At 42.8% G+C, this 26,468-nt stretch overlaps 1 protein-coding gene across 1 annotated transcript; it reads left to right on the top strand.

The window, feature by feature from the left end:
* Window positions 1–2,151: 2,151 nt before the first annotated feature.
* LOC130744399 (uncharacterized) lies at window positions 2,152–3,438 on the top strand. The gene has a single exon (XM_057596588.1). The coding sequence runs from the start codon at window positions 2,152–2,154 to the stop codon at window positions 3,436–3,438; it is 1,287 nt and encodes a 428-aa protein (XP_057452571.1).
* The last annotated feature ends 23,030 nt before the right edge of the window (window positions 3,439–26,468 follow it).

The raw sequence follows: 26,468 nt of genomic DNA on the forward strand, positions 1-26,468 counted from the left end.
ATCAGGATTCAATACACACATGATTTAATTATTTTTTAACCCATAACTAGAGCAAATAATTAACTCCGTCAAAAAAATACTACTTAACATTCCATCCATATATACCAACCCTTTACTATATATAAACATGGTTAAGCGCTTATCAAAAAAAAAAACATGGTTAAGCTTAGCCTCTCATCTCAACACCATTGATCCACACCCCCAAAAACCATAACAGAGTAGTACTGCTTGATCTAAAAATGCAAAAGCGGAAATGGTGGCAGCAGAATCCAATATTGTCGGCATTGATGGTTGAAGAGTGTTGAGATACATGTGAGGAGGTATCTATTACGATATATTTGTTGAGAGTGTTTGTTAGGATTAGAGTTTATATTGTTACAACTCTGTTATGATAGATTAGGATAAGATAAGATTTTATTATCTAGACTTTATTGTTTAGACTTTTTCACTGACTAGCAAACCTACTAGAAATCTAGTCTATATCAGTAATTAATCAAGTATCAAACAACTATTAATTCTTCCAGTTTCAAGAGAGAGGAAGAAAGACCTTCACCTACCATGATCTCACCTGTCGTTGGTGGCTTGTGCAGCCACTGCTTCCAATTTCTTCCATGTTAACTCCCTCTTCTCCATTTCTCTAGCACTGGCTTGCTTCCCCAAGTACTTACTTTGACACTCTTCAAACAGTTCAGAAGATCTTTTACAATCTCTTCAATCTATATAAAATTTGGGACTTAGCAATTCAAGTTCAGACAGGTTACAAACTTTCATATCAAGAAATTAATTAAAATTGCAAACCGTAATTGGCCTTTTGAATTACCTTATTAGGTTCTAAACTAACCAAGCCACAGGCTCGGGCTGGCAGCAGCCACTCCATAGAATTCCGAGGAGTAGCCAAGGTTCTAAACACCAGGTCTTGGATGGAGAGCCAATGAGCCAAAGCAACAAATGGTGACAACACTATGGCTTCCTACATAACCGAAACCAGTGAAATGAGAAAACTTCAACACAACCCATGAATTATAACTTAAATAAAAACCAAAATAAAGGGGGAAGAATGATACCTGTGTAGATTTTAAAACTTCCCCAAAGGACCAAATAAGGTGTTTTTGTTTATTCTCCTCGCGGATTTCATCAAACTCTGGAAAGACCTGATGGTGTTGCACAATTCGCTGCCCTTGGCTTCGATCCTTTTAACACCACGAGATTTTGAATGTTATACTACATCCTTGCACCAAACTTATTCATTAAGAGGGGGAAAATTATCAGCTACCTTGACAGAAGAGCCAAAATTTCATTCTTATGACCAACAAAATTTCATCAAGCCTCTCTTGGAGAGACTGAGAACAGGTCAAACAATCATGGATAAGCATAGACACTCCATTAAATTACCCAGCAGGACTATCAGCATCTTTCATAGAATTCCTAGGAGGAGTAGCTGCTGAATCACCATTGCCATCAGTAGTTCCAGCTGATGAAGGCTGCAGTGACAGTAGAAATAACCAAATCAAAACGGTTGAAACCATTACTTGATGCCACAAGCAAACCATGACAAATGAAAACAAATGTTGATAAGCTGCTTAGAGTTTGCAATTGCTGGCGCATATACCCATTCTCGCACGCCAACTGTAACACCTGTTTCTGCAACTGATCATTTTCCTCCATAAACAACTTGTTCATTGCTGCATTCAGTTTCCTGTTCTCAGCCTGAAGCCAAATAAAGACATTGACATTACTAATCTCACCCAAATTGAAACAAAATAAAGTCAAACTAAGACACTTCAAAGCTTGCTATTCCCCCAAAGTCAAGGAAAAACAAGTTCATCAATATTGAAGCCCACTTCACATATTTGCTAAAAAAATATGTTCAGCCTATACTGCTGGAACAAATATAACCAGAAAATTGTTAGGAGTTAATTCAAAATAGTTATTAGTTTGAGGGTTTTATTGTAAATAGAAGAGTTGTTATATATACAGCTCATTAGTGTGTAAACATTACAGATTGAATATTAGAATAACAGAAAAGTTTTCCCTCATCTCTATCTCTCTCAGTTCTGTCAATACGATAGATTACTCTCTCTTTCTCTCCTTTTCACTAACAAACTGGTATTCAGAGCCTCTTGATTCGTTGAGAAGGGACTGTGTGTGACGATGGGCCAGAACAATGGCAACTTCCCGGCCAATCTCCCCAAACTCGATGGCAAGAACTGGCGCAACTGGTGTGTCCAGATGAAGGCGATAATGGGTTATCAAGAAGTCACCGAAATTGTGGAGGAAGGTCTCTCAGCGTTACCAGAGGGAGCCACAGAAGCGCAACAAGCGGCGCACAAGGCCATGAAGAAACTCGATTGCAAAGCCCTGTTTTTGCTCCATCAATGCGTAGACGCTGCACACTTTGAAAAAATTTCTGCTGCGACGAATGCTCGCGATGCTTGGAGGATTCTTGAGAAGGCCAACGATGGTGCAGACCAGTTGAAGAAAGTGAAACTCCAGACGCTTCGTCGCCAATACGAATTGCTGCAAATGGAGGCAAATGAGAGAATTGCAGATTATTTCACAAGGATTCTGAGCCTAACAAATCTGATGAAGGGTTTTGGAGAAACAATTACAGATTTGTCAATTGTTGAGAAAGTTCTTCGAACCCTAGCCCCAAAATTCGATCATATTGTGGTGGCAATTGAGGAATCCAAGAAATTGGAGGATCCGAAGGTTGAAGAACTACAGGGTTCTCTGGAAGCCCATGAACAACGCCTATTGGAAAGGTCACAGGAACGATCTACAGATCAAGCCTTGCAGGCTCAGACATCCAAGAAAGGGAAATCGTGGAAGTATGATCAGAATCATGGAAAGGGGAAAGATGTCAAGAGCAATTCTGGAAAAGGGTCTTATCAGGATCAAGGAAAGCCACAAAATTCAAAACAAGACAAGCCTGAATCTTCAAGAAGAGGAGGGTTTCGAAGTGGCAGAAAGAAAATTGACAGGAAAAAGCTTCGTTGCTTTAACTGTCAAAAGATTGGGCATTTTTCCAGTGAATGCAAGACAACACCAGTTCAAGATGATCAACATGAGAAGAGGCGCAAAGATGAAGCTAACATGGCCAAGGAGGATGAAGATGATGAACATCCTCTGTTACTCATGGCAACCACTGATCAAGAGACTTGCAATTCACTCATGGTGCCCACTGATCAAGAGCCTTGCAATTCACTCATGATGAACACTGATCAAGTGTCTTGCAATTCTGAGAAGTGGAAGTGGTATATTGATTCTGGGTGTTCCAATCATATGACTGGACACAGAGAATGGTTGATCAATTTTGATCCTAGGAAGAAGAGCAGTGTGCGTTTTGCAGATGATAGAACCATCACTGCAGAAGGAATGGGTGATGTGCTGGTTACAAGATCTGATGGAAAGGAGGCTCAGTTAGGAACCAATTTATGAACTCAGGAAACAAGAACACAAGAAAGAAATAAGAGAGAAGTTCTAGTATTGATTGTGAAATGGAATGAAGAATTACAGAGGAGAGGAAATGGAATTCCCCTTCACTGACCAGAGCCTTGCTCCTACAGATAGCACAGAATGCAATCTGCTCTCTAACAATAAGATTCTAACCGAATACCCTCCCCCACTCTCCTCACACTCCTTTTAATTACATGGTATGATTCTTCCTCTCTCACTCTCTTTCCCCACGTCACCACCTTGGCTAACTAACTATGAGTCATGCCAACCTTGCCCCTTCTAGAATATACTTTCCATATTTTGGGCCCTACTGCCCCATCAGCAATCAGAGGCGCATCACTAGCTTGTTGCGGACCCTGAGTTCTATCAATGCCTTCTCCATAAGCTCTTGCCTTGTCCTCAAGGCAAAAAGAAGGAAACTGACTTTTAATCATATCAACATCTTCCCAAGTAGCTTCTTCTGGTTGCTGCCCTTTCCATTGGATGAGGATTTGCTTGATAGATTGCCCTTGTAATTGAACTGTTCTGGTAGCCAATACTTCAGTAGGCTCAATGAGGATTCCCCCATCTCCCTCCAGATCAGGAAGTTCCTCTCCTTCATGATAAGTCCCCACTGCTTTCTTTAAGAGGGATACATGGAAAACTGGATGCACCTTGGATCCAGGGGGTAATTTAAGCTGATATGCTACTGCTCCCACCCTTGCTACCACAGGATAAGGACCATAATACTTGGCTGCCAACTTGGCATAGATTCTTGTGACCACTGACTTCTGGCGGTGGGCCCGGAGTTTAACAAAAACCCATTCTCCAATACTGAAGCTCCTGTCACTCCTCTTTCTGTCAACAAATTGCTTCATCCTATCCTGTGCCCTTGCCAGTTGTAGCCTTAGCTGTCTCAAAGCCTCATCACGTTCCAACAGCTCTTTTTGTACTGCCTCTACTCTGGTTTCTCCTTGTATCCAACGTGTGATAGTGGGAGGGGGTCTTCCATAGACTACTTCAAAAGGGGTCACACCTGTAGAGGCATGGAAACAAGTATTGTACCAATACTCAGCCCAAGGTATCCAGATGACCCAAGTCTTGGGTTGGTCTGCTATGAAGCATCTCAGATATGTTTCAAGGCACCTGTTCACCACCTCTGATTGCCCATCAGATTCAGGGTGGTAAGCAGTACTCATTTTCAATTTGGTTCCTTGAAGCTTAAACAGTTCCCTCCAGAAATTGCTTACAAAGATAGGGTCTCTATCACTTACAATAGAAGAAGGTACCCCATGTAATCTCACTATTTCCTTCCCAAATACCTCAGCTACACTCTTTGCTGTGTAAGGATGCTTGAGAGGGATGAAATGTGCATACTTAGAGAGTCTATCAACCACCACTAAAATTGCTTCAAACCCTTTAGATTTGGGAAGTCCAGTTATGAAATCCATAGACAAATCTTCCCAAATTCTCTCAGGAATGGGCAATGGTTGGAGGAGACCTCCTGGAGAGCTTGCAAGGTATTTTTGTCTTTGACACACATCACACTGCTTCACAAAATCTTGAACAGCAGACTTCATTCCCCTCCAATACACATTGGCAGCCAATCTTCTGTAGGTTCTATAAAACCCTGAGTGCCCTCCTTGTGGTGTGGTATGGAATTCAGTAAGCATGGTGTGAATCAACGGTGATTCCCTTGGCAAGACTAGCCTCCCCTCATACAGCAGAATGCCATTTTCATAAGTGTACCCCAGTGAGCTATCTTTCTTCTCATGGACAGACTTAATTATTTGTTGTAACTCTTCATCTTTACTGACTTCTTCCTTCAGATCCTTTCCTCCTAACCAGTCCACATGTGAGCCCATCTGTCGCAGCTCCAAGGTCTCATTCACCCTTGAGAGAGCATCAGCTCCCTTGTTTAATTTCCCTGGCTTGTAACTGATCTCAAAATCGAACCCTAACAACTTTGCAGCCCAGTTCTGTTGTTCCATAGTAACCACCTTCTGTTGTAGCAACTCTTTCAAGCTCCTTTGATCAGTAGTCACCTTGAAATGTCTGCCAAGTAGGTAAGGTCTCCAATGTTGGATTGCTAACCCCAAAGCCATCAACTCCTTCTCATAAGCAGATTTAGAGAGATTTCTCACCCCTAGTGCTTTACTGAAATAAGCAATGGGCCTCTTCTCTTGCATCAGTATAGCCCCTACTCCTACTCCTGAAGCATCACACTCAATGGTGAATTCCTTGGAGAAATCAGGTAAAGCTAGCACAGGTGAAGTAGTCAGCTTCTTCTTCAAGGTTTCAAAAGCCTCTTGTGCCTTCTCACTCCATTCAAAACCATTCTTCTTAGTTAATTCAGTCAGGGGTTTTGCTATTTTACCATAGTCCCTGATGAACTTTCTATAGTACCCAGTCAAGCCCAGAAAACCCCTCACCCCCTTGACATTCTTAGGTGTAGGCCAAGAGGTGACACTTTCTACCTTGCTGGGATCCACTTCGACACCTTGACCTGAAATCATATGTCCCAAATACTCCACCTTTTCCCTTCCAAACAGGCATTTCTTGCGGTTTGCGACCAGCCCTTGCTCTCTCAGAATACCCAAAACCTCCTGCAGATGCTCTAAATGAGAGGGCCAATCCTTACTATAAACTAGTATATCATCAAAGAACACCAACACCCTTTTCCTGAGAAGATGTCTGAAAATATCATTCATGAGACTTTGAAAGGTTGATGGTGCATTCATGAGGCCAAAGGGCATTACTAAAAACTCATAGTGGCCCTCATGGGTCCTAAAAGCAGTTTTGTGTACATCTTCTTCTTTGACTCTCACTTGGTGATAACCAGATTTGAGATCAAGCTTGGAGAAATACCGTGCACCATGGAGTTCATCAAGCAGCTCTTCTATGATTGGTATTGGAAACTTGTCTGGTATGGTTGCCTTATTTAAAGCTCTGTAATCCACACACATCCTCCAGCTATGGTCCTTCTTTTTCACTAAAATCACAGGGCTGGAAAATGAGCTGGTGCTGTGCCTTATAACCCCTCCCTCCAGCAATTCCTTCACCTGATTCTCAATCTCATTTTTCTGGTGATGGGGATACCTGTATGGCCTTACATTCACAGGACCTTCACCCTCCTTGAGTGTGATAGCATGCTGTTTGTTCCTTTTAGGAGGAAGGCCTTTTGGAGCTTGGAAAACCACAGAATGTCTCTCCAGGATCATGTCCAACTCAGCTTGCTGAACTCCAGTAACTCCCTTGTTATCCTTTTCCAATTGAACCTTCTCCTTACCAAGGTACCCTGAAAATCCAGCTCTACTAATCATAGTTTGCAATGCCACTAGCAGCCCTTCTTGCTCCTCATGGCCTTGCAGGGTAACCCACTTGTGTCCTGACCAGAAACTCATAGTCTTCTTGTCCCAATTGACTATCATATCCCCTAAGGTTCTAAGCCACTCTATTCCCAACACCATATCCACATTCCCTAATTCGAAGAGTTGGGCATCCACACACAGAGGGTGGTTTCCGGCTATTATCATCAATTCCTTGCACTTTCCCTTAGTTCTTGCTTGAGAACCATCTCCAAGAGTGATCCTTAAGGAAGGTGTGTCCACTACTGTCTTACCAAGCTTGTGCACCAAAGAAGTGCTAACAAAATTATGGGTTGCCCCACTATCTATTAATATCACAATTGGCAGTCCTTGAATGAGACCCAACAGCTTGATAGTTTGCGGTTTATCCTTTCCTACTTGTTCCACCTGAGACAAACTCATGGAACTCAGCTCACCTTCAGAACTTTCTTCCTCCTCAATGACCTCTACCGCTAGAAGGTTTCCCCCTCCTTCCTTCTCCTCCTCATCCTCCATAATCAGTACTCTCAGCTGCTTATCTGGGCACTGATGCATAGGATGAAAGGCACCCCCACACTTGAAACACAATCCCTTCTGCCTTCTCTCCATCAATTCATTGTATGAGAGATGAGTGAATCCTCTGTCTCTGGGTGTGGAGCGTTTCTTCTCAGGTTGGGCCTGTCTATCATTGCGAGGCCCATTCCCTCCAGCGCGTGAGTTATTGTAACCCGAGCCCGAGTTCGTTTCCTTGCTTCCCTTAACAAAAACCCAATCGGAGCTCCTATTGGACCCTGATCCGTTTGCCCGGTTTCCTCCTAGTGACGATCGGGTCGGGCGCGCATGACCCGATCCACCATCGCCCATCGTCTCCCTTTCTACAGCTCTCGCTATTTGCAGGATTTTCATCCTGCTTAAATCTGCCATGGTTACCATGCTCCGAACCCGTCCCCGAATCTCTCCCTTCAATCCATGCAGAAAATACCCCAGAAATTGCTTCTCAGGTAGGCGAGGAATCTGCGCCGTTAGGTACTCAAAAGCGGTAATGTATTCTTCCACGGTTCCCCGTTGCCGGAGTTCGGTGAGTTGTTCGTAAACGTCGCCGTCACCTTGGCCCCCGTAGCGCTCCAGCAATGCGCATTTGAAGCGTTCCCATGTCAGATTCTCTTCTTCGCTAAGGAGCGAATTGAAGAAGTGAATCGTGGGTCCTTCCATGCACAGTTGAGCCAAGCTAGCTCGCACCTCTGGTGGCGTATCCTGTACCCTGAAGTAGACCTCTGCGCGCGAGATCCATCCCGCGGGATCGTCACCATCGAACATGGGAAGTTCCACCTTCTTCGCTGACTGTCGAAACTCCGACAGCACATCTCCAGTGAGTCTGGTCATACTTCCCCTTCCCGATCCTGACCCATGATCTGCCTCCTTCGCAGGGGTCACGTTGTCGCCGGTGGAATCATCATCGACCTTCGTCTTGCCTATGGATTTCTCAAGCAGCGCGATGAGCGTTTCCTGGTTACGCTCCATCGTTGTCAGCGTCGACTTGACTCCAGAAAGCTCTGCTTCCAGCGTCGCGATTTTCGCCTCCATCTCCTTGCTCGCTCCTTTGTTCTGTCTCTTGGATGGCATTCACTGGCTCTTCCTCGATTTGAATCCGGCAGGTCGGACCAAATTGTTAGGAACCAATTTATGAACTCAGGAAACAAGAACACAAGAAAGAAATAAGAGAGAAGTTCTAGTATTGATTGTGAAATGGAATGAAGAATTACAGAGGAGAGGAAATGGAATTCCCCTTCACTGACCAGAGCCTTGCTCCTACAGATAGCACAGAATGCAATCTGCTCTCTAACAATAAGATTCTAACCGAATACCCTCCCCCACTCTCCTCACACTCCTTTTAATTACATGGTATGATTCTTCCTCTCTCACTCTCTTTCCCCACGTCACCACCTTGGCTAACTAACTATGAGTCATGCCAACCTTGCCCCTTCTAGAATATACTTTCCATATTTTGGGCCCTACTGCCCCATCAGCAATCAGAGGCGCATCACTAGCTTGTTGCGGACCCTGAGTTCTATCAGGCTCTTATCTCAGAGGTGCTGTATGTTCCCAATATGAGGAGCAACCTGATCAGCATGGGACAACTACTAGAGAAAGGTTTCTCTATGAAGTTGCAGAAGAAGTTTATGGAGGTGTTTGATCCTACACACAGGAAGATTTTCAGGGCACCATTGGCTCCAAACAGAACATTTCAGGTAACCGTTAATGCAATAGAATCTCAGTGTTTGTCATCTGCAATTTTGTCTGATGAGTCTTGGCTATGGCACCTGAGGCTAGGACACTTGAATTTTAGAGACCTTTGCATGCTGAAATCAAAGAGTATGGTCTATGGTCTGCCCTCTATTAAGGCTCCAAAGAAGATTTGTGAGAATTGTCTGATTAGTAAACAGCCTAGAACTTCTTTCACTGATTTTGCACCCTCTAGAGCTGATAATTTACTGCATATTGTATATTCTGATGTGTGTGGACCATTTGAGGTTCCTTCCTTGGGAGGGAGCAAGTATTTTGTCTCCTGTGTGGATGACTACAGTAGGAAGCTTTGGATCTACTTGATCAAAGCAAAGAGTGATGTGTTTGGCATTCTGAAAGAGTTCAAGCTCATGGCTGAGAAACAGTCTGGGAAGTTCATTCGAATTCTCAGGACAGATGGGAGTGGTGAGTACACTTCCAGAGAGCTAGAGAATTACTGCAAGGAGCATGGAATTGTGCATGAGGCCACAGCACCATATACTCCTCAGCATAATGGAATTGCTGAGAGGAGGAACAGGACAGTGTTGAATATGGTGAGAAGCATGCTCAAAGGAAAGAATTTGCCACACAATTTTTGGGGAGAAGCTGCTACAACTGCAGCATTTGTACTCAACAGATGTCCCACTCAAAGACTTGAAGGTGTAGTTCTAGAAGAGGTTTGGACTGGAAGGAAACCATCTGTGAAATACTTCAAAATCTTTGGTTCTCTATGCTTTAAACATGTCCCTGAGCAGAAGAGATCCAAGCTAGATGACAGATGTGAGCCAATGATTTTTCTAGGATATAGCTCTACTGGATCCTATAGGCTCTACAACCCTGCTACTGAACAAATTGTATACAGCAGAGATGTCTTGTTTGATGAAGCCAATCAGTGGAAGGGAGCTAGTAAAGACATCACACAAGGCCAATCTACCTCAGTTGTCAATCTGCCATTTGAGTTAGACAATGGTAAAGATTCTGAGCAACAAGTTCACACAGAGAATGTAACAAGTGAAGCTTCAACCAGCAGATCTGTCAGACCAAGAAACTTGCCATTAAGATTTAGAGACTATGAAATGTTTCCTGATCGAGCCATTACTTATGATGGTGATCTAGTTCAACATATGGTACTGTTAGCAAATACAGAACCAGTTAACCTTGAAGATGCTTTGGCCAGCAACACTTGGAAGGCAGCAATGATTGAAGAACTGACTTCCATTGAAAAGAATGATACTTGGGAGTTGGTGAGACTGCCACCAGAGAAGATTCCAATTGCTGTGAAGTGGGTTTTTAAGATAAAATTGAAACCCGATGGATCAATTGCAAAACACAAGGCTAGACTGGTAGCCAAAGGGTTTATGCAAAGAGAAGGGCTTGACTATTCTGAAGTCTTTGCCCCTGTAGCTCGATTGGAAACTGTTAGATTAATTGTTGCTATAGCTAGTTGGAAAGAATGGAGACTTTGGCAACTGGATGTGAAATCTGCATTCCTCAATAGCCCATTAGATGAGGAAGTCTACACTTTGCAACCTCCTGGATTCTCTGTGAAGGGTAGTGAGGATAAAGTGTATAGATTGAAGAAAGCCTTATATGGCTTGAAGCAAGCCCCAAGGGCTTGGAATAGAAGAATTGACAGCTTTCTTATTAGTTTTGGCTTCAAGAAATGTACAGTGGAATATGGTGTGTATGTGAAGCGTGTAAATCAAGTTGATGTAGCTTTGATCTGCTTATATGTAGATGATCTACTCATTACTGGGAGTGATGACAAAGCTGTTGAAGATCTGAAGAAAGGCCTCAAATCTGAGTTTGAAATGTCTGATATGGGTCTTCTATCCTATTTTCTTGGTATTGAGTTTGTTCAAACTCAGGGAGGGATATTAATGCACCAGAAAAAGTACATCTTGGAAGTACTTAAGAGGTTCAGCATGATGGATTGTAATGCTTCTGTAATTCCTGTGGAACCTAATCTGTAATTAGATGTTTGTGAAAAGGAGCAGGATGTAGATAGTACATTGTTTAGACAGCTTGTGGGAAGCTTGAGATTCATCTGCCATACAAGACCTGAAATCAGCTATGGAGTTGGACTTGTGAGCAGATTTATGAATCGTCCCAAGCAGTCACATCTACTGGCAGCAAAAAGGGTTCTCAGATATCTGAGAGGAACCACTGACCTTGGAATCTTGTTTCCAAGCCAAAAAGAGAAAGGTAGCCTACAGCTTGTTGGCTACACTGACACAGATTGGTGTGGTGACATAGTTGAAAGGAAAAGCACTATGGGTCATGTGTTCTTCTTGGCTGGAGCTCCAATATCATATGGTGCTCAAAGAAACAGAGTGTTGTAGCCCTATCCACCTGTGAAGCTGAGTATATCTCAGCTTGTTATGCTGCCTGCCAAGCCTTATGGCTTTCATCACTGCTTATGGAACTGAAACTAAAGATTGGTGATACTGTGGAACTTTTGGTTGATAACAGATCAGCCATAGATCTGGCTAAGAATCCAGTGTCTCATGGCCGTAGTAAACACATTGAGACAAAATATCACTTCTTGAGAGACAAAGTCAGCAAAGGAAAGATTGCTTTAAAGCATTGCAAGACTGAGTTGCAGGTTGCTGACATTCTCACCAAAGCATTGAGGACTGATAAGTTTCAGCAGTTTAGGAAAATGTTGAATGTTGTGAGTTTGTAACTAGTTTTGAATTACGGGGGAGTGTCAGGAGTTAATTCAAAATAGTTATTAGTTTGAGGGTTTTATTGTAAATAGAAGAGTTGTTATATATACAGCTCATTAGTGTGTAAACATTACAGATTGAATATTAGAATAACAGAAAAGTTTTCCCTCATCTCTATCTCTCTCAGTTCTGTCAATACGATAGATTACTCTCTCTTTCTCTCCTTTGCACTAACAAAAATAACAAGTAGAGACAATGACCGAACATGTTCCTAATCTCCCTTATGATAGCAGACTAAAAGAGAATTTATGCAGTAACAGTCAGTAGCAAGAATCATGCTGGCCGTAGAATAAAAGAAAAGTTAGATTATGCATGTAGACGAGTAGTTACTATGGCAGTACTAGTTAATATGTGATAGATTGGTTAGTAATTACCTTCTTAAGCTCAACCTTGGGAGGTGGTTCCTTATAGAAACGTGGCATTGGAGCAGCTTTGAATGTCATGCTATTCCTCAATTTCTTCATCTCTGCCTCTTGGTTTTCCTGCCATAAATCCAGAGCAGAACATGAGAGAATATGATAGGTCATTAAAGATTCCTGCAATTTTGACAACTAGAGACATCACTACATCAACACAACCAAAGATACTTCACACACTCAGCTGTGGCTGCTGTCTCGTCATGTTTATGCGCTTTGCCATTTGCAGACATCATATTAGATCAGTGTCTTCTTTGCTCTCCAGTGGTATAGAACACAGTTATGATGCACAGAAACATATCCTTAACCTGTTAAACCATATCCAGGAACCAACCAAGTCCAAAACTATTCCTTCAACCCCTTTGGAAAGAAGAACTCAGAAACCGTGGATGCATGTGACTTTTTTTTCTTCAAGTTTTTTTAGTAGCCTAATTGATTAAACATCCCTATTTAGACTGAAATCATTCAAACTAAAATTCCAGAGCATTAGATCCGCATTCCACAGAACAAAATCAAACCTATAATTCCTAAACGCAATTGCACACCTAACATTCCGTAAAAATGAAGACACATAGCTGCCAGAATTCAGAATATATGAAAGGCACTAGTCTTTTTTTTTTTTTTTTGTGCATCGGAAAGATAAATTGCACCCGCCAGGGATTGATCCCTGGACCTCCCCACCCAACTTACATGTCACCTAACTCTTACCACTTGAGCTATCATTCGGGGACTGAAAGGCACTAGTCTGAAAATAGAAACAGCATTGGATCATTATCATATCATTCAAAACAAAAGGCACTTAGCTATCAGAAATCACTCAAATCAGAATATAGGCTGGCTTCCATTCACTTACCAAAATTGGTTTCGGTAAGCAACAAAATTAGCACAGTAACTGGAAGATTTGCAGCTCAAATTTCAAGCACAATAATATGGAAATCTTCGATTAAACTGATTATTATCAAAAGACAAACTAAAATGTGAGAAAACCTCCAAAATTCAATTGATTTCTTCAGCGCCACATGTTCTTCCTAGTCGATGCTCAACCTCCGTTTTTGATTCCTAATGTTCAACAACGACGGTGAAGTACAAAGCGTACACTACAGTGGCGCAGCGGCGAGAGCAAGACAATGTGAATGACGACACGGCCGGGGTTCGTCTTGCAATGAAATCAAGGAGAAGCACGACTCGGGTTTGCTTGCGAAGAAGCGGCGGCGCAGTGGCGACGGGGTTGCGGCGAGGGCACCACGAGGCACGGCTGGGTTTGCTGCTTCGGGGGAAAAAGCGAAGAGCGCGAAGCGAATTTGGCGTGGGAGGGAAGTAGTGATGCAACGGTTTCAGTTAGAACCGCAGTACTAGTATTTTATTAGTGCGAAAACTCGTACGCTAGACAGAATTTTATATTGTAATTTCTTAATTATAAATAAGTTATCCGTGTATAAGTCAACTGTGTAAAAATATATAATGAGAAAAATGAAATAAATAAATGAAATTGTGTTGTATACATCAAACATTTTCAAAATTTTCCTTAAACATTGCATTTACAGTATTGGTCTTTCATTTGTCCGCCTCGTCAAGTATACAAAGTTTAAGACCTTTTCTTGAGCGTACCCTAAAGAGAGCTACATATAACTGACCATGAGTGAAGACGGGTCTCGGAAAGAAGTGCCGAACCTGAGATACTGTTTGTCCTTGACTTTTGTTTATGGTCATCGCAAAGCATACTGCAATTGGAAATTGTCTTCTTCGTAATTTAATTTTAAGAATTAGGAGGAACCATGTCCATTCTTGAAATGTGCACTTTTTATTAGCATTTGTTCCGGTGATAACATTTGCACCGATAACATGTTCATCTGAGTTCACCCACAATTCACATGGTTCCATTGCATAAACATGCTACTTGGTTTATATTTCTCAAAAGCGTGATTGGCGTACCAAATTTCAATAATAGTTTGTGGTTTGACATTCCTGAACTTTTAATATCGTTCAAAAGTTCGGTGGTAAACCAGTCACCTCGGATTTCAGAATCCTCATCAGATCGCAAGGCAGAGTCGGAGCTCAGATATTAATGTTCTGGTGCAGCTATCATGCCAAGCATGTAAGTGTTTATCATTTCAACAACCCCCAGTGTAAGGGCCAATATTGCTCTATCTTGAAAGAATTGATGGTCTTTCATTTTGAACTGAAGGTCATGATTCGTATATTTAATCAATTCCATTCTGGCAGGATATGAACATGATACTCTCCTGCTCCAAAATCAGGATGATCGTCATTTTCAATTTTAAGAATCCAATCTGCAAACTCTTTGATTTCTTTTACTTCATCAGCTGTCTTAGCTGCGGCTAGCCCAATGTTTTTAGACAATTTCATAACTTTGCAATGCTTTCACAATGATGAAGAGTTTATAGTAGCTTCAACAACTTCATGTCTGCTCCCTCTAGTTATTACAGGTAGTATTTGTCTAAAATCACCTCCAAATATTAATACTTTTTCTCCAAAAGGTTTATGTACGTTGTCTTCATTTTCCAGTCTCATTAAATCTCGGAGTGTAACATCTACAACTTCGAAACAAAAAAATTTTAACATTGGAGCTTCATCCCATTTAATAAGGCTTGTTTCAAGTAGAAGATTTACTTGTAGACTTCCCTACTTTATATTACATGTTGAGGTCTCTGTAGCATCTAATGGAATGTAAAATTTAGAATGAGTTGTTCTGCCTCCAGACAAGAGTAATGATGCTATATCACTGGAAGCAACATTAAGTACAGTTAGTCATCTGGATCTAAGTGACGCGGATAAAGTGTTCCAAATAAAAGTCTTTCCGGTTACACCATAGCCATATAAAAAGTAGAAGCCTCTGAGTTTGACAACACATATAGGACAACCTTCTCATATACAGACTTTTGCTTAGGTACAAGCATACTAAACAACTCTTCATATTGTACCTTTAACACATCTTTGTCATAGTTTAGTTCATCAATAATAAATCTATTGTCAAATTGCAGGACTTCATCATATTTTGGAGTTAGCAAAGATGGTTAATCATTTAATGACCTACCATTTTTTTGGAGCAACTTCTCAATTTCAATGATACATATATTTTTTAAATCAACATCTGCGATTCGTAGTCCTGCAGTCGAGAAAGGAAGATTAACTAATGATTCTTAACTATATCGAATATAACTAATGTTGTTCACACACTTTGCATATTTATCATGCGCAACATTATTTCTAAACTTTTGAATTTCATTTAAAAAAATTCAAGCAATAATTATATTATTATAGTAACATTTCAAATCTTAATAATATAATTTTTAAACCTACATACCTGGCTTATGAAATGTTTTTCTTCTATGGTTTAGAATGTCTTCTGATAAGAGAAGCCAACATGCGTCCCAAACATCATTAGGTTTTGAGATTGAATTCATCATTATCATTCTTACAAAGAGTTTCCGCATTTGATCTCTGGAAGCCAAATCAGATACTTCTTTTATTGCATCTATATATTTTTTTGTCATCTGTTAGAAACCTCAATTAATCGCATGCTTCTTTAAAAGTATCATATGTTATTCCCTTTACCGTTCTGATACTTATATATGATTTACAGCCCTTTTACATAGTTAGTTGGATTCTCATGTAGTATAACTCTTTGATGTCTGGAGGGATATACTGTAGTCTTCAAATTCTAAAATCTCTATTTCTTAGTTTTCAGATTCTATCTTTTTTATGATAAACAAATCTACTGAAAAATTCGGCATGTGTTAGCTTCCGCTCATCCCGGTATTTCTCATTAGCTGCAACCAAGCCATAAACATTGTGGATTTTGTACCACTCTTTTAAAGAACATCTCCAACGTCTTCATCATCATTACAATATCCCAAATATTCATTTGAAAGATGAAAGTTTAGTTTTTGCACCAACTGTCATCGTTTGTGTATAGTAAAGTCAAATGTTCTCCAAGCTGCCTCACACAGAGAAAGATAATGACAATCATAATATTGTGTTACCTCGTCCACTGGCTCCGCCCCCCCGCCCCCCCCCCACCCCTAGTATTTCTCATTAGCTGCAAACCAAGCCATAAACATTGTGGATTTTGTACCACCCTTTTCAAGAACATCTCCAGCGTCTTCATCATCATTATAATATATCAAATATTCGTTTAGAAGATGAAAATTTAGTTTTTGCACCGACGACCATCGTTTGTGTATAGTAAAGTCAAATGTTCTCCAAGCTGCTTCACACGGAGAAAGATAACGACAATCATAATATTCCTTTACCTCCACTGGCTCCTTCGCTTGAGGATCGTTGTCCTTATTTGAAATTTTAAACATTGCTCGCTCTGTGCCTTTGTTGATATATTTGAACAAATATTTATAGCATTGGACTTGTTACAATACTTCACATTAATGTGCGCTTGGTACCTCATAAGGAAAGTGACATTGTAAGGCACAACATACATGCAATGTAGAACATGCCACATGCAGATTACAATTGTAATAAATAACATATCTGAGTTATCTTTCATTTTTTTCACGAAGTTATGTTTTTTCAAATTAGTATCAATTTATTGTATTCGCAATGCATATTACAACTATAATAAATAACATACTTGTTATCAATTTTATTGTTTTTTTTTTCTTGATTACAATTCTTGTTTGCCTTCTTCTATACTGTGGGTAGCCTTCTTCATCAATACTGGTGATGTTTTTAATTTTTTTTGGAAAGAATTTAGTGCACTACACTTCTCCATGCATGGTGATTTTTGCTTTCACTACACTTCTCCATGTATCTATTTCGATGCTCCTTGATTTAGTGTATAGCTACAAGAATAAAAAAAAAATTGCTTTAGGAACAAACTTGAACTTACAATGATGGGGAGAACATCATCCACAACTGCAAAATCCTCTTGAAAGGGGAGGAAAGAAAAGAGGTATCCAATGGGCCACGCATCACAGGAGGGCACCCATACGAAGGAAATAAAAGAAAAGAAAACTTATATGTTGAATGGTTGATAGCTAATACTAATTGTCTTTAGCAAGGGATGTTAAGTTTAGAATTATGATTCATGTGCAGCTAAAAGCCTACAACACTGATAATAAGTTGATCTCTGTCCTGAGTTTTAAAGTTTAAAATAATGGCTCAGGTATATGTGCACTTGAAACTCTAGCCAAGATTAATCTTGTATAAATTTGAATCCAACTTAGATATATTTTTGACATGCCAAAAAAAACTCTTGGATCTATGCACATATGTTGAATATAAAAGCACCAGTGAATGCATTCATATAGCAGAGAATTCAATATATTTGAAAGGATATCTCATTTAGTTGCTGTGATAATTAATCATAAAACCTTCATTATGTTTCCTAAAGAGTATACATACGTTAGCAGTTACACCTGAGGGTAGAAACTGATACTCCATAAACAGCCCAAGTGCATGTAAAACATGTACAATAAGAAGATGAATCAATGCATCAACACTTCCCAATTTGTTTAAGTACTTCAAGAACACCTTATTAGCATAGGTTAGGTGAGCTTGAAACTTAGCTCAATCCTTTTGCATCTGGTTAGGACCTGAAATGGTCACTCAATAACCATAATGACATTATTTTTATATGCTATTATACTGGGAGGAAAAAAATGCTAGACATAGAATAATAGTATTATTAATACATAACTGCACATGTAGCACAAATAGGACTAAAAAGAGGTGCCAAGCCTGCACAGACTTCCCAATCAAAAAATAGGGGAGAGAAAATAATTTTGTTTTCAACGTTGGAAGAATGAATATAGTCAACATACTAATATCTTTGAGAGAGTAATTTCACTAAGTTGAAGTTTGATGAGGGGAGAAATTAACGGTGAAGCATTTCCTATTATAAAAAATCACTAATATTCAAATCAATTCTCATAAAATTAGTAACTTCACTAATAACGAAGAAAATAACGAAATTTCATTTTCAGCATTTCCAACACTAGGGAAGAAGAATAGGCAAGGAGTTTCTTATTTATTTTCTGTTTTGAATGATTGTCGAGACATGGTCTCTTTCTTTACTAGTTTCGATTTGTCTTTTGTCCGCCGTTCAGGCAACAGTGTGGCTGATTTCTTGGCTAAGAACTCCTCAAAATTTTCCAACGTTGTTTGGATTGAGGAGGTTCCCCCGGAATTGGACCTTTTGGTGACTTCGGATGTATTAGCCTCTATGGCGTTGTGATTTAATATATTATCCAGTTTCAAAAAAAAAGGCTTAAATGCATTTTGTGCCCCTGATGTTTCAGGGGCGTGCAAATGATACCCCTCTTCTAATTTTGTCGACGTTTGTACCCTCCATGAAATAAAAGAGTGTAGTCTTTACCCTTCCGTCAGTTCAACGTTAGTTTACTAACGGAGGGGCTGACGTGGCTTTTTTTTTCTTTCTTTTTTCTGGTATGCCACGTGGATAATAGTAAAACAAATGGAAAAAAGGGGTGGGGGAGGATTTGAACTCGGGACCTAGAAGTAGCAAAACACCCATTTAACCAGTTGAGCTACATGCATAAATAATATATATTGTACGAAAATTAAATTTATATCATCTCCTTCATCATCATCAATTTTATATCCTCTTCTCCTTCCTCCTCCTTCTCCATCACAACACACACAGACTCCACAATCTCAAAATCAAATTGATTATCAAATACCTAAAAACACCCAATTGCCAGAAAAATGTAGTTTCATCAGTCATCAGTGTACTGTTAAGTTTTCTAATGCTTGCAACACTTACTGATGATGAACGAGAAGCAAAAACTGATGGGAAGAAGAGATGGGTAGAATAAAATCTCATTTCAAGTTTTCTTTTGATCTTGAAAATAATTATAATTTCATTAATTTGAAGCTGTAACAAGGAGAAATTTGAATGAAAGAAGAAATTGAATGATGACGAGGAGCACAATTCAGAAACTAGAGACATATCCTATCAACAACCTACGCCGCATTAAGGAATTGCATAGGGGAGAAAATAAAGCAAGCTAAATAACCATTAACTCAGACTGTCTATTTATATACACATAAATTATTAATTCTGGATACTAATAATCTAATCAATCAGCTAAAACATTTGATAAAGGATGTTCAGAGAATGAATATTGAAGATAGGGATAGTACCTAGAGAATGGAAGAATGTGCTAGAGAGAGAATGAGAATGCTGAATTTCATGTGTTATTTCATCAAATGAGCAAAAGTCCTTTACAATTGATATCTACCTCCTATTTATAGAGCTTGGGTACTACCCATTGGGCCAATTGGGCCTCCGCGATTGAGGCCCAATTTAAGGCCAGGTACCCGCCCTTGTGCGGGCTGAACCCTGGGTGTTGCCCCTCTAGGGGCTCGCCCAGTCCACTAGTCCACAAGACACCGAGCTCGAAGTATGAGAGCTAAGTGTGTCTTTTAAATGTTTTTATATACATCCTATGGTGCACTGGAATCTAAGTTGCCAACATGGCTTGGAAAAAAGAAGAAAACTACGTCGCCAACATGGCGTAAGCAAAAGGAAACAAGCATCTTTAGTCACCCAGTCCACTGGTCTTGGTGAGCGAACCAACCCGTCAAGTCCACAAGTCTACTGGCGGCGGGAACGATCGCTTTGTACCGGCGAGCTAGGTGACAGGTGTTAGTCACGTACTGATCGTCCAAGTGTCAGCTGGCGATGCCCATGGCGGGCGATTAAATTCCATTGGCGACATCATTTGTTAGGCGATGGCATTTAGTCCTCATGGTGGCGGGGCCTTTCGCGCTTTCCCTTATTTCGAAAACCTTTCAAATCTCTAACTGCCCCATGTGATACGTCAGTTACGTCAGTTTTCCCCTTTCTCCGCAACCGTCACCTCACTCCTCATAACTGTCCCATCATGCGCAGTAACTCCCTATCACACGCGACCCACTTCCCAAAAACCATCATGACTTCCAACCTTCTACACGCGTCCAACACGCGTCACCCTTCCAGCTTCCCCCCTTTGCCTATAAAAACCCTTCTTCCCTACAATCATCCCTTTCCAAGACCTCTCTTTACTTCCCTAATCGCTTACCAAGCTCCCTCTTCCAACTTCCGCTCTGGTGCCGTCGCTTTTCACGCTTTCCGCTACCCACTCTTCACATCCTTGCCCGGTGAGTCCCTGTTTCCTTATCTCTGCATCTTATCTCTACTCGTCTTTTCCTTTTCCTCATTGCATTGTTAAAGATGGCTTCAAACCCTAACTCCCCTAATTACACCTCTTCCTCTTCTGGGAGCGACCCCGACTCTACCGCAGCCGGCGGCCTCGTTTAGAGGTCCCGGAGATCCCTTCTTACCGACTGAAAACTTTCGCGACTTTGCCCCTTCCAGTCCAAAAAGCACCCACCCACGAAGCTATAGACCAACCCTCTGTTTTCCAGGATAGTGATCTTATCGTGGAATTCGTGAGCAACCTTGGTGGCTTATCTGACGATGACGAATTTAACGCCAAACTCAGGATTTGGCCCTGCAGTTCTGAGGACCGCCCCTGGCTTCATAAGATCAATGGCGATGTAAAGAGATCCCACTTTTTCTTTGTTTATGAGTATACGTTTGGCGAGCTTGGAGTCAGGCTTCCTTTCTCGCCCTTCGTTCAAACCGTCCTCCGCGATATCAATGCGGCTCCTTGTCAACTCCATCCCAATGCCTGGGCCTTCATCCGGTGCTTCGAGATCTTGTGCGCCGTTGTTGGCACCGCCCCATCTCCCACCAGCTTCTTCTACCTCTACGACGTTGACCCCAAGTCCATCAAAAACAAAGGATGGATCTCCCTAAAGGCCCGAGTCGGCCGTAAATGCCTGAACCCTCATAAGAGTAACGCGAAGTCCTCCTTCGCCCGGCGATATTTCCGCGTGGCAGTTCACCCCGCCTATCCTGAAGCTTTCACCCTTAGGGACGGGACTGCCTTTTTTCCCCTTTACTGGACGGAGAAGCCCAATGGGATTACCGACCCTTCAGAAGAATCTTTGTCTCCCAATGACAAAGCCTTTTTGAATCTCCTCGCCTCGCTTCCTATCCTTGACTGCTCGACAGTCCTTGAGGGCGCTCGCCTCTCAAGGACACCCAAATACTTAGGTCACATAATTTATTTTTACCATCGCCATTTCTCTTCTTACCCCTCATGTCGCTACTGACCCTCTTTTTTTGTTTATTGTTGCAGAAGATATGAATTTCACCAACGCCGAGCTTTTGAAAGCCCGTGAGAGGAAAATGGCCTGCTTTTCCCCGAAGTTCAACACTGAAGGCGACAGGAAAAAACGGGGCGGTGCTGAGAACCAAGCCGAGGGCGCTCAGGTCCCCAAGAGGAGGAGATTAGTCAAAGGCTCCTCCGCCAGCTCCTCCAACCCCGGCGCTCAACCCACCGCCGCCGCTGTGGCCAAAGGCAAGAAAGCTGCCACCACCCCTGCCATTGCAAGCTCCAAGTCTCCAACTGACGAGACGAGCCATCTCCCTGCCGCCGAAGCTTCCGCCGCCGCGGCCACTGAGCCTGTCACTATCACAGCCCTCGATTCTGCTGCCGCTGGTACAGCCACCGGTGCCGCCGCCAAGTCTGCCACTATAGGCGCCACAACAACAAACGCTGACCAGTCGTCAACTGCTGGCATAAGCGCCGCAGCTGCCGCCACATGCTCCAATGCTGCCGCCGGGGAGAAAGGAAGAGAAACAGAAAAAGAAAACCCAAAGTCTCCCCCGCGCCAAGTCACACCTCCTAGCCCGCCTCCCACGAACGATGAGCGTTCTTTGTCTCCCCCGCCTCGCCAAGAAGAAAGACCCTCTCCCGATGCCGCCACTACTTCCGAGGCAGCTCAGATTGAGCAAGCTCCTGGTAACAGAGGTGGTTCTTCTAGCCACTTCAACATGCTACCCAATGCTATTGAGCCCTCAGAGTTCTTGCTCACTGGCCTCAACCGCGACGTCATAGAAAAAGAAGTGTTGAGCCGAGGCATTAACGAGACCAAGGAGGAGACCCTTGCCTGTCTTCTACGCGCTGGGTGCATCTTCGCCCACGCGTTTGACAACTTCAACTCCGCAGTTGCTGAAGCTGAACGGTTGAAGGCTGAGAGCGCTCAGCACCAAGAAGCCGTCGCTGCTTCGGAAAAGCGCTTCGACAAACTGGTGGCGCAGGCGGGAAAGGAGAAAGTTCATGCCGACAAGTTGATTGGCGCGGCGGGAAACAGGATCGGCGAGCTGGAAGACCATCTGAAGCTGATGAAGGAGGAGGCGGACGGCCTTGATGCAAGCCTCCAATCTTGTAAAAAAGAAAAAGATCAAGTAGAGAAGGACTTGGTCGCCAAAGGCGAGGCGCTGGCTGCCAAGGAGTTAGAACTTGAAACATTGGGCGCTGAACTGGAGCTAGCAAAGAAGGCGCTGGCGGAGCAGGAGAAAAAGTCTGCTGAGTCTTTGGCTTTGGTGAAGGCAGATCTGGAGGCGATGCGGGCTACCTCTGAAGAGATCAAGAAGGCGAACGAGGCTCATGGAGCAACCCTCGTCACGAAAGATGCTGAGATTACTTCCCTTCTTGCGAGGATCAATGAGCTAGAGGGCGAGCTATCAGTGGAGAAAGCCAAAGCCACTAAGGCGAGGGAACAAGCCGCCGACATTGCCTATGACAGTCGCGAACGGGGCTTCTACCTCGCCAAGGACCAGGCTCAACACTTGTTCCCGAATCTTGATTTTAGCGCCATGGGAGTGATGAAAGAAATCACTGCTGAAGGATTGGTTTGTCCTGATGATCCTCCTTTGATTGATCAAAACCTCTGGACTGCAACTCAAGAAGAAGAAGAAGAAGAAAGAAATAATGAATAATGTAATTTTAGTTTTTACTTAGCCTTTACCGCCCTCTGTAATGCACTTTCCTGTCATTTCTATATATAAGCAACATTTCGCCATTGTTTTTATATCGCCTTTGAACACTTTGTAAATTTTGTTGAATGATTGCTTTCGCCGTAAATCTTTTGGTCGCCACTTCGCAAATCGCTGCATTCTTATTGTTTATAAAATTTAAGAATGAATTTCATAGTTAAACGCCCCAACGCCCCGGAGTAATAAAATACTCAACATCCTGAGTGACCAAGCACTCGCCTTCCACCTTATTCATTCGCCGACCTTATATCTTGCGCTATTTTTCACGCGTCATGTGATTGAATTACGCCTAACGATTCTGTGCGTTAATTTTAACTAGGGCTTGTTGCTTGGCATTTCTCCGTCAAGACTTTAAACGTTTTCCACAAAGGGATAAACGGCCTCCATTCTTGAGGGCTTCGCCCGGGGCTTTGCCCGCTCGGGGCTTACAATGCTTGGGTCCCAATGGCCATTTGGGGGTCCCAAGACTTTTGCCTAGTTAATGGCGCTCGTCGTATTCTGGCGAGACTTACCCAGCACATCGTTTACGGGACCGGCGATCACGTCAGACTTTCCGGGGGGTGATTCCCAGGCGTCAAAGGCCATTTGTGGAATCACCGCCACCTTCAGGGTTCCAGCAAGCCCCTTTGGGGATCAAGCTTGTCCCACCTAGTGATCGCCGTAATTCTTTATATCGATCGGCAATTCCGATCGTCAGGGAATCCCTGGAATCTTTGGACACGAATTTCATGAATTTTCGTTTTATTGATGGAGCGTCTCGTTAAAAAACTCCTTTCGGAGAAAAAGAGCACGCTTTTGTTACAATGGAGAGTTTGGAGATACTTTTTAGAGGAATTGAAGATATCTAACTTTGGCGAATTCACTTTGCTCATTAGAAGTTCTTCCTTGGAGCTCCTCGCCTTTCCAGCTTTCTCGCTCGCGATCAACTGTAATAATAGCGCAGACTCAAACCGTTGAATGACCTGGGCAGCCGCCTTCCATCAAGCTCTTCCAAGTGATAGGCCCCTGTACCAAGAACTTTGACAATGCGGTAGGGCCCTTCCCAGTTCGGAGTCAGCTTGTTTCCCGGGGCTCCTGATCGCCACTTTAGGACAAGATCGCCAACTTGCATATCTCGGACGCGAACCCTGCTATTGTACTTGGCGGCCACGCGCTGCTTCATCGCCTTTTCTCGAATGTGTGCCTCGTCACGCGTTTCAGACAAGAGATCCAACTCCATCGCCATATTGGCTTGATTCTCCCCTTCGAAATCCGGCTGAGTCCACCATGTGAAATTGTCAATCTCCACCGGCAACATGGCATCTACCCCATAGGTCATTCTAAAGGGGGTTTCTCTTGTAGTAGATTGCACAGTGTTGTTGTACGACCATAGTACCACTGGGAGTTCATCCAGCCAAGCTCCCATAGCTTTCTCAAGCCGTCGCCTTAATCCACGCAGAATTACCCTGTTTGCAGATTCTACTTGCCCGTTCGTTTGCGGATGCTCCACAGAGGCAAACCTCATCTGTATGCCCATTTCCTTGCAAAATTCCCTTGTTTGGTTGCTTGAAAACTAGGTCCCGTTGTCGGATACGATCGCCCTTGGGATCCCAAACCTGCAAACAATACGCTTCCAGTAAAAGTTGACTATTTTTGCAGAGGTTATTTTGGCCAGGGGCTCGGCTTCAATCCATTTAGTGAAGTAGTCCACCGCTACTAATATAAACTTCATTTGCGCCCTGGCGGTCGGAAAAGGTCCTACTAAGTCCACACCCCACATGGCGAAAGGCCATGGGGCGCTCATGATTACCAGCTCTTTTGGCGGTGCCTTAGACAAATCCGCAAACACTTGACATTTTTTACACCGCTTCACAAAGTCCATACAATCCTTCCTGAGGGTGGGCCAGTAGAAGCCCGCCCTTAACACCTTGCAGGCCAAAGACCTCCCCCCGATGTGGCTTGCACACACTCCTTCATGCACCTCAGACATTATCGCCTCGTATTTCTCTGGCGGTACGCATTTTAACAATGGCGTCGAAAAACCACGGCGATACAAGTGTCCGTCAATGAGAGTATAGTGGCTCGCCTCTCGCCGTTGCTCTTTCGTGCATTGCTCCACTTCCGCCGGGTCCCCCGCCAAGATAGATAATATGGGTCCCATCCACGTCGCCCCTCTGTTCACACATGCCATGAGCTCGCCTTCAATGCTGGGGCACGCTAGCGTTTCTTGAATCAGACTTTTGTTATTCCCGGGCTTCCGTGTGCTCGCCAATTTGGCCAACGCGTCCGCCCGCTAGTTTTCTGCCTGAGGAACATACTCTACCACAACTTCTTGAAAAAGTGTCATCAAATATCGCACTCGCTCAAGGTACTTGATCAGATTGGGATCCTTGACCTGGAAAGTTCCCTTCACTTGATTCTCTACCAACTGCGAGTCCGTTCTTATCAACAACCTTCCGATCTTTACTTCACGCGCCAACTTCAATCCGGCGATAAGAGCTTCATATTATGCCTGGTTGTTTGTTGCCTTGAACTCGAATTTCAGCGATTGCTCCAATACTAGATCTCCTGGTTCTTCCAACGTTACTCCCGCGCCACTGCCACTGCTGTTGGAGGATCCATCTACAAAGAGAGTCCACTGAGTTTCCACTCTTTCAAACCGGTCTGGGGTCAACTCCACCACAAAATCAGCCAGTGACTGTGCGCCAACTGTGCCTCGCTTATCATATTGCAACCCATATTCAAATAATTCAACCGACAAGGCGACCAATCTACCTGACAAATCCGGTTTTTGTAACACTTGTCTCAGAGGCAAATCCGTCCGCACCTTCACTGGAAAACTCTGAAAATAAGGTCTCAACCGCCGGGCGGTGACAAGGACCGCCAGCGCCGCCTTCTCAATTTTCTGGTATCTGACCTCTGCGCCCTGGAGTGTGTGGCTAACAAAATAAACAATTCGATGCTCACCATCTATTTCCTGCAGTATCACAGAACTCAGAGCACTATCACTCACAGCAAAATACAAGTGCAGCGGGTGTCCCTGTATTGGTTTTGACAAGATTGGCGGTGACAACAGGAGTTCCTTGAGGCGAACAAAAGCTTCTTCACACTCCGCCGTCCACTCAAATGCAACATTTTTTCGAAGACACTTGAAAAAAGGGAAGGATCTATCACCAGACTTAGGAAGAAATCGAGATAAAGCTGCTATTCGCCCTGTTAAACGTTGGACTTCTTTCACATTAGAGGGGCTTTTCATCTGTTGGATCGCCTTGCATTTATCTGGGTTTATCTCTATTCCTCTGGATGTGATCATGAATCCTAAGAACTTGCCGCCCTGAACACCAAAAGAGCATTTCTCCGGGTTGAGGCGCATATTGTGCTTCCTTATCTC

This window comes from Lotus japonicus, chromosome 3 (genome assembly GCF_012489685.1).
Source record: "Lotus japonicus ecotype B-129 chromosome 3, LjGifu_v1.2".
Taxonomy (NCBI): Eukaryota; Viridiplantae; Streptophyta; class Magnoliopsida; order Fabales; family Fabaceae; genus Lotus; species Lotus japonicus.

Bases quoted from the DNA above. Each gene is read 5' to 3' on its own strand.
- LOC130744399 (XM_057596588.1), top strand. From the start codon at position 2,152: ATGGGCCAGAACAATGGCAACTTCCCGGCCAATCTCCCCAAACTCGAT.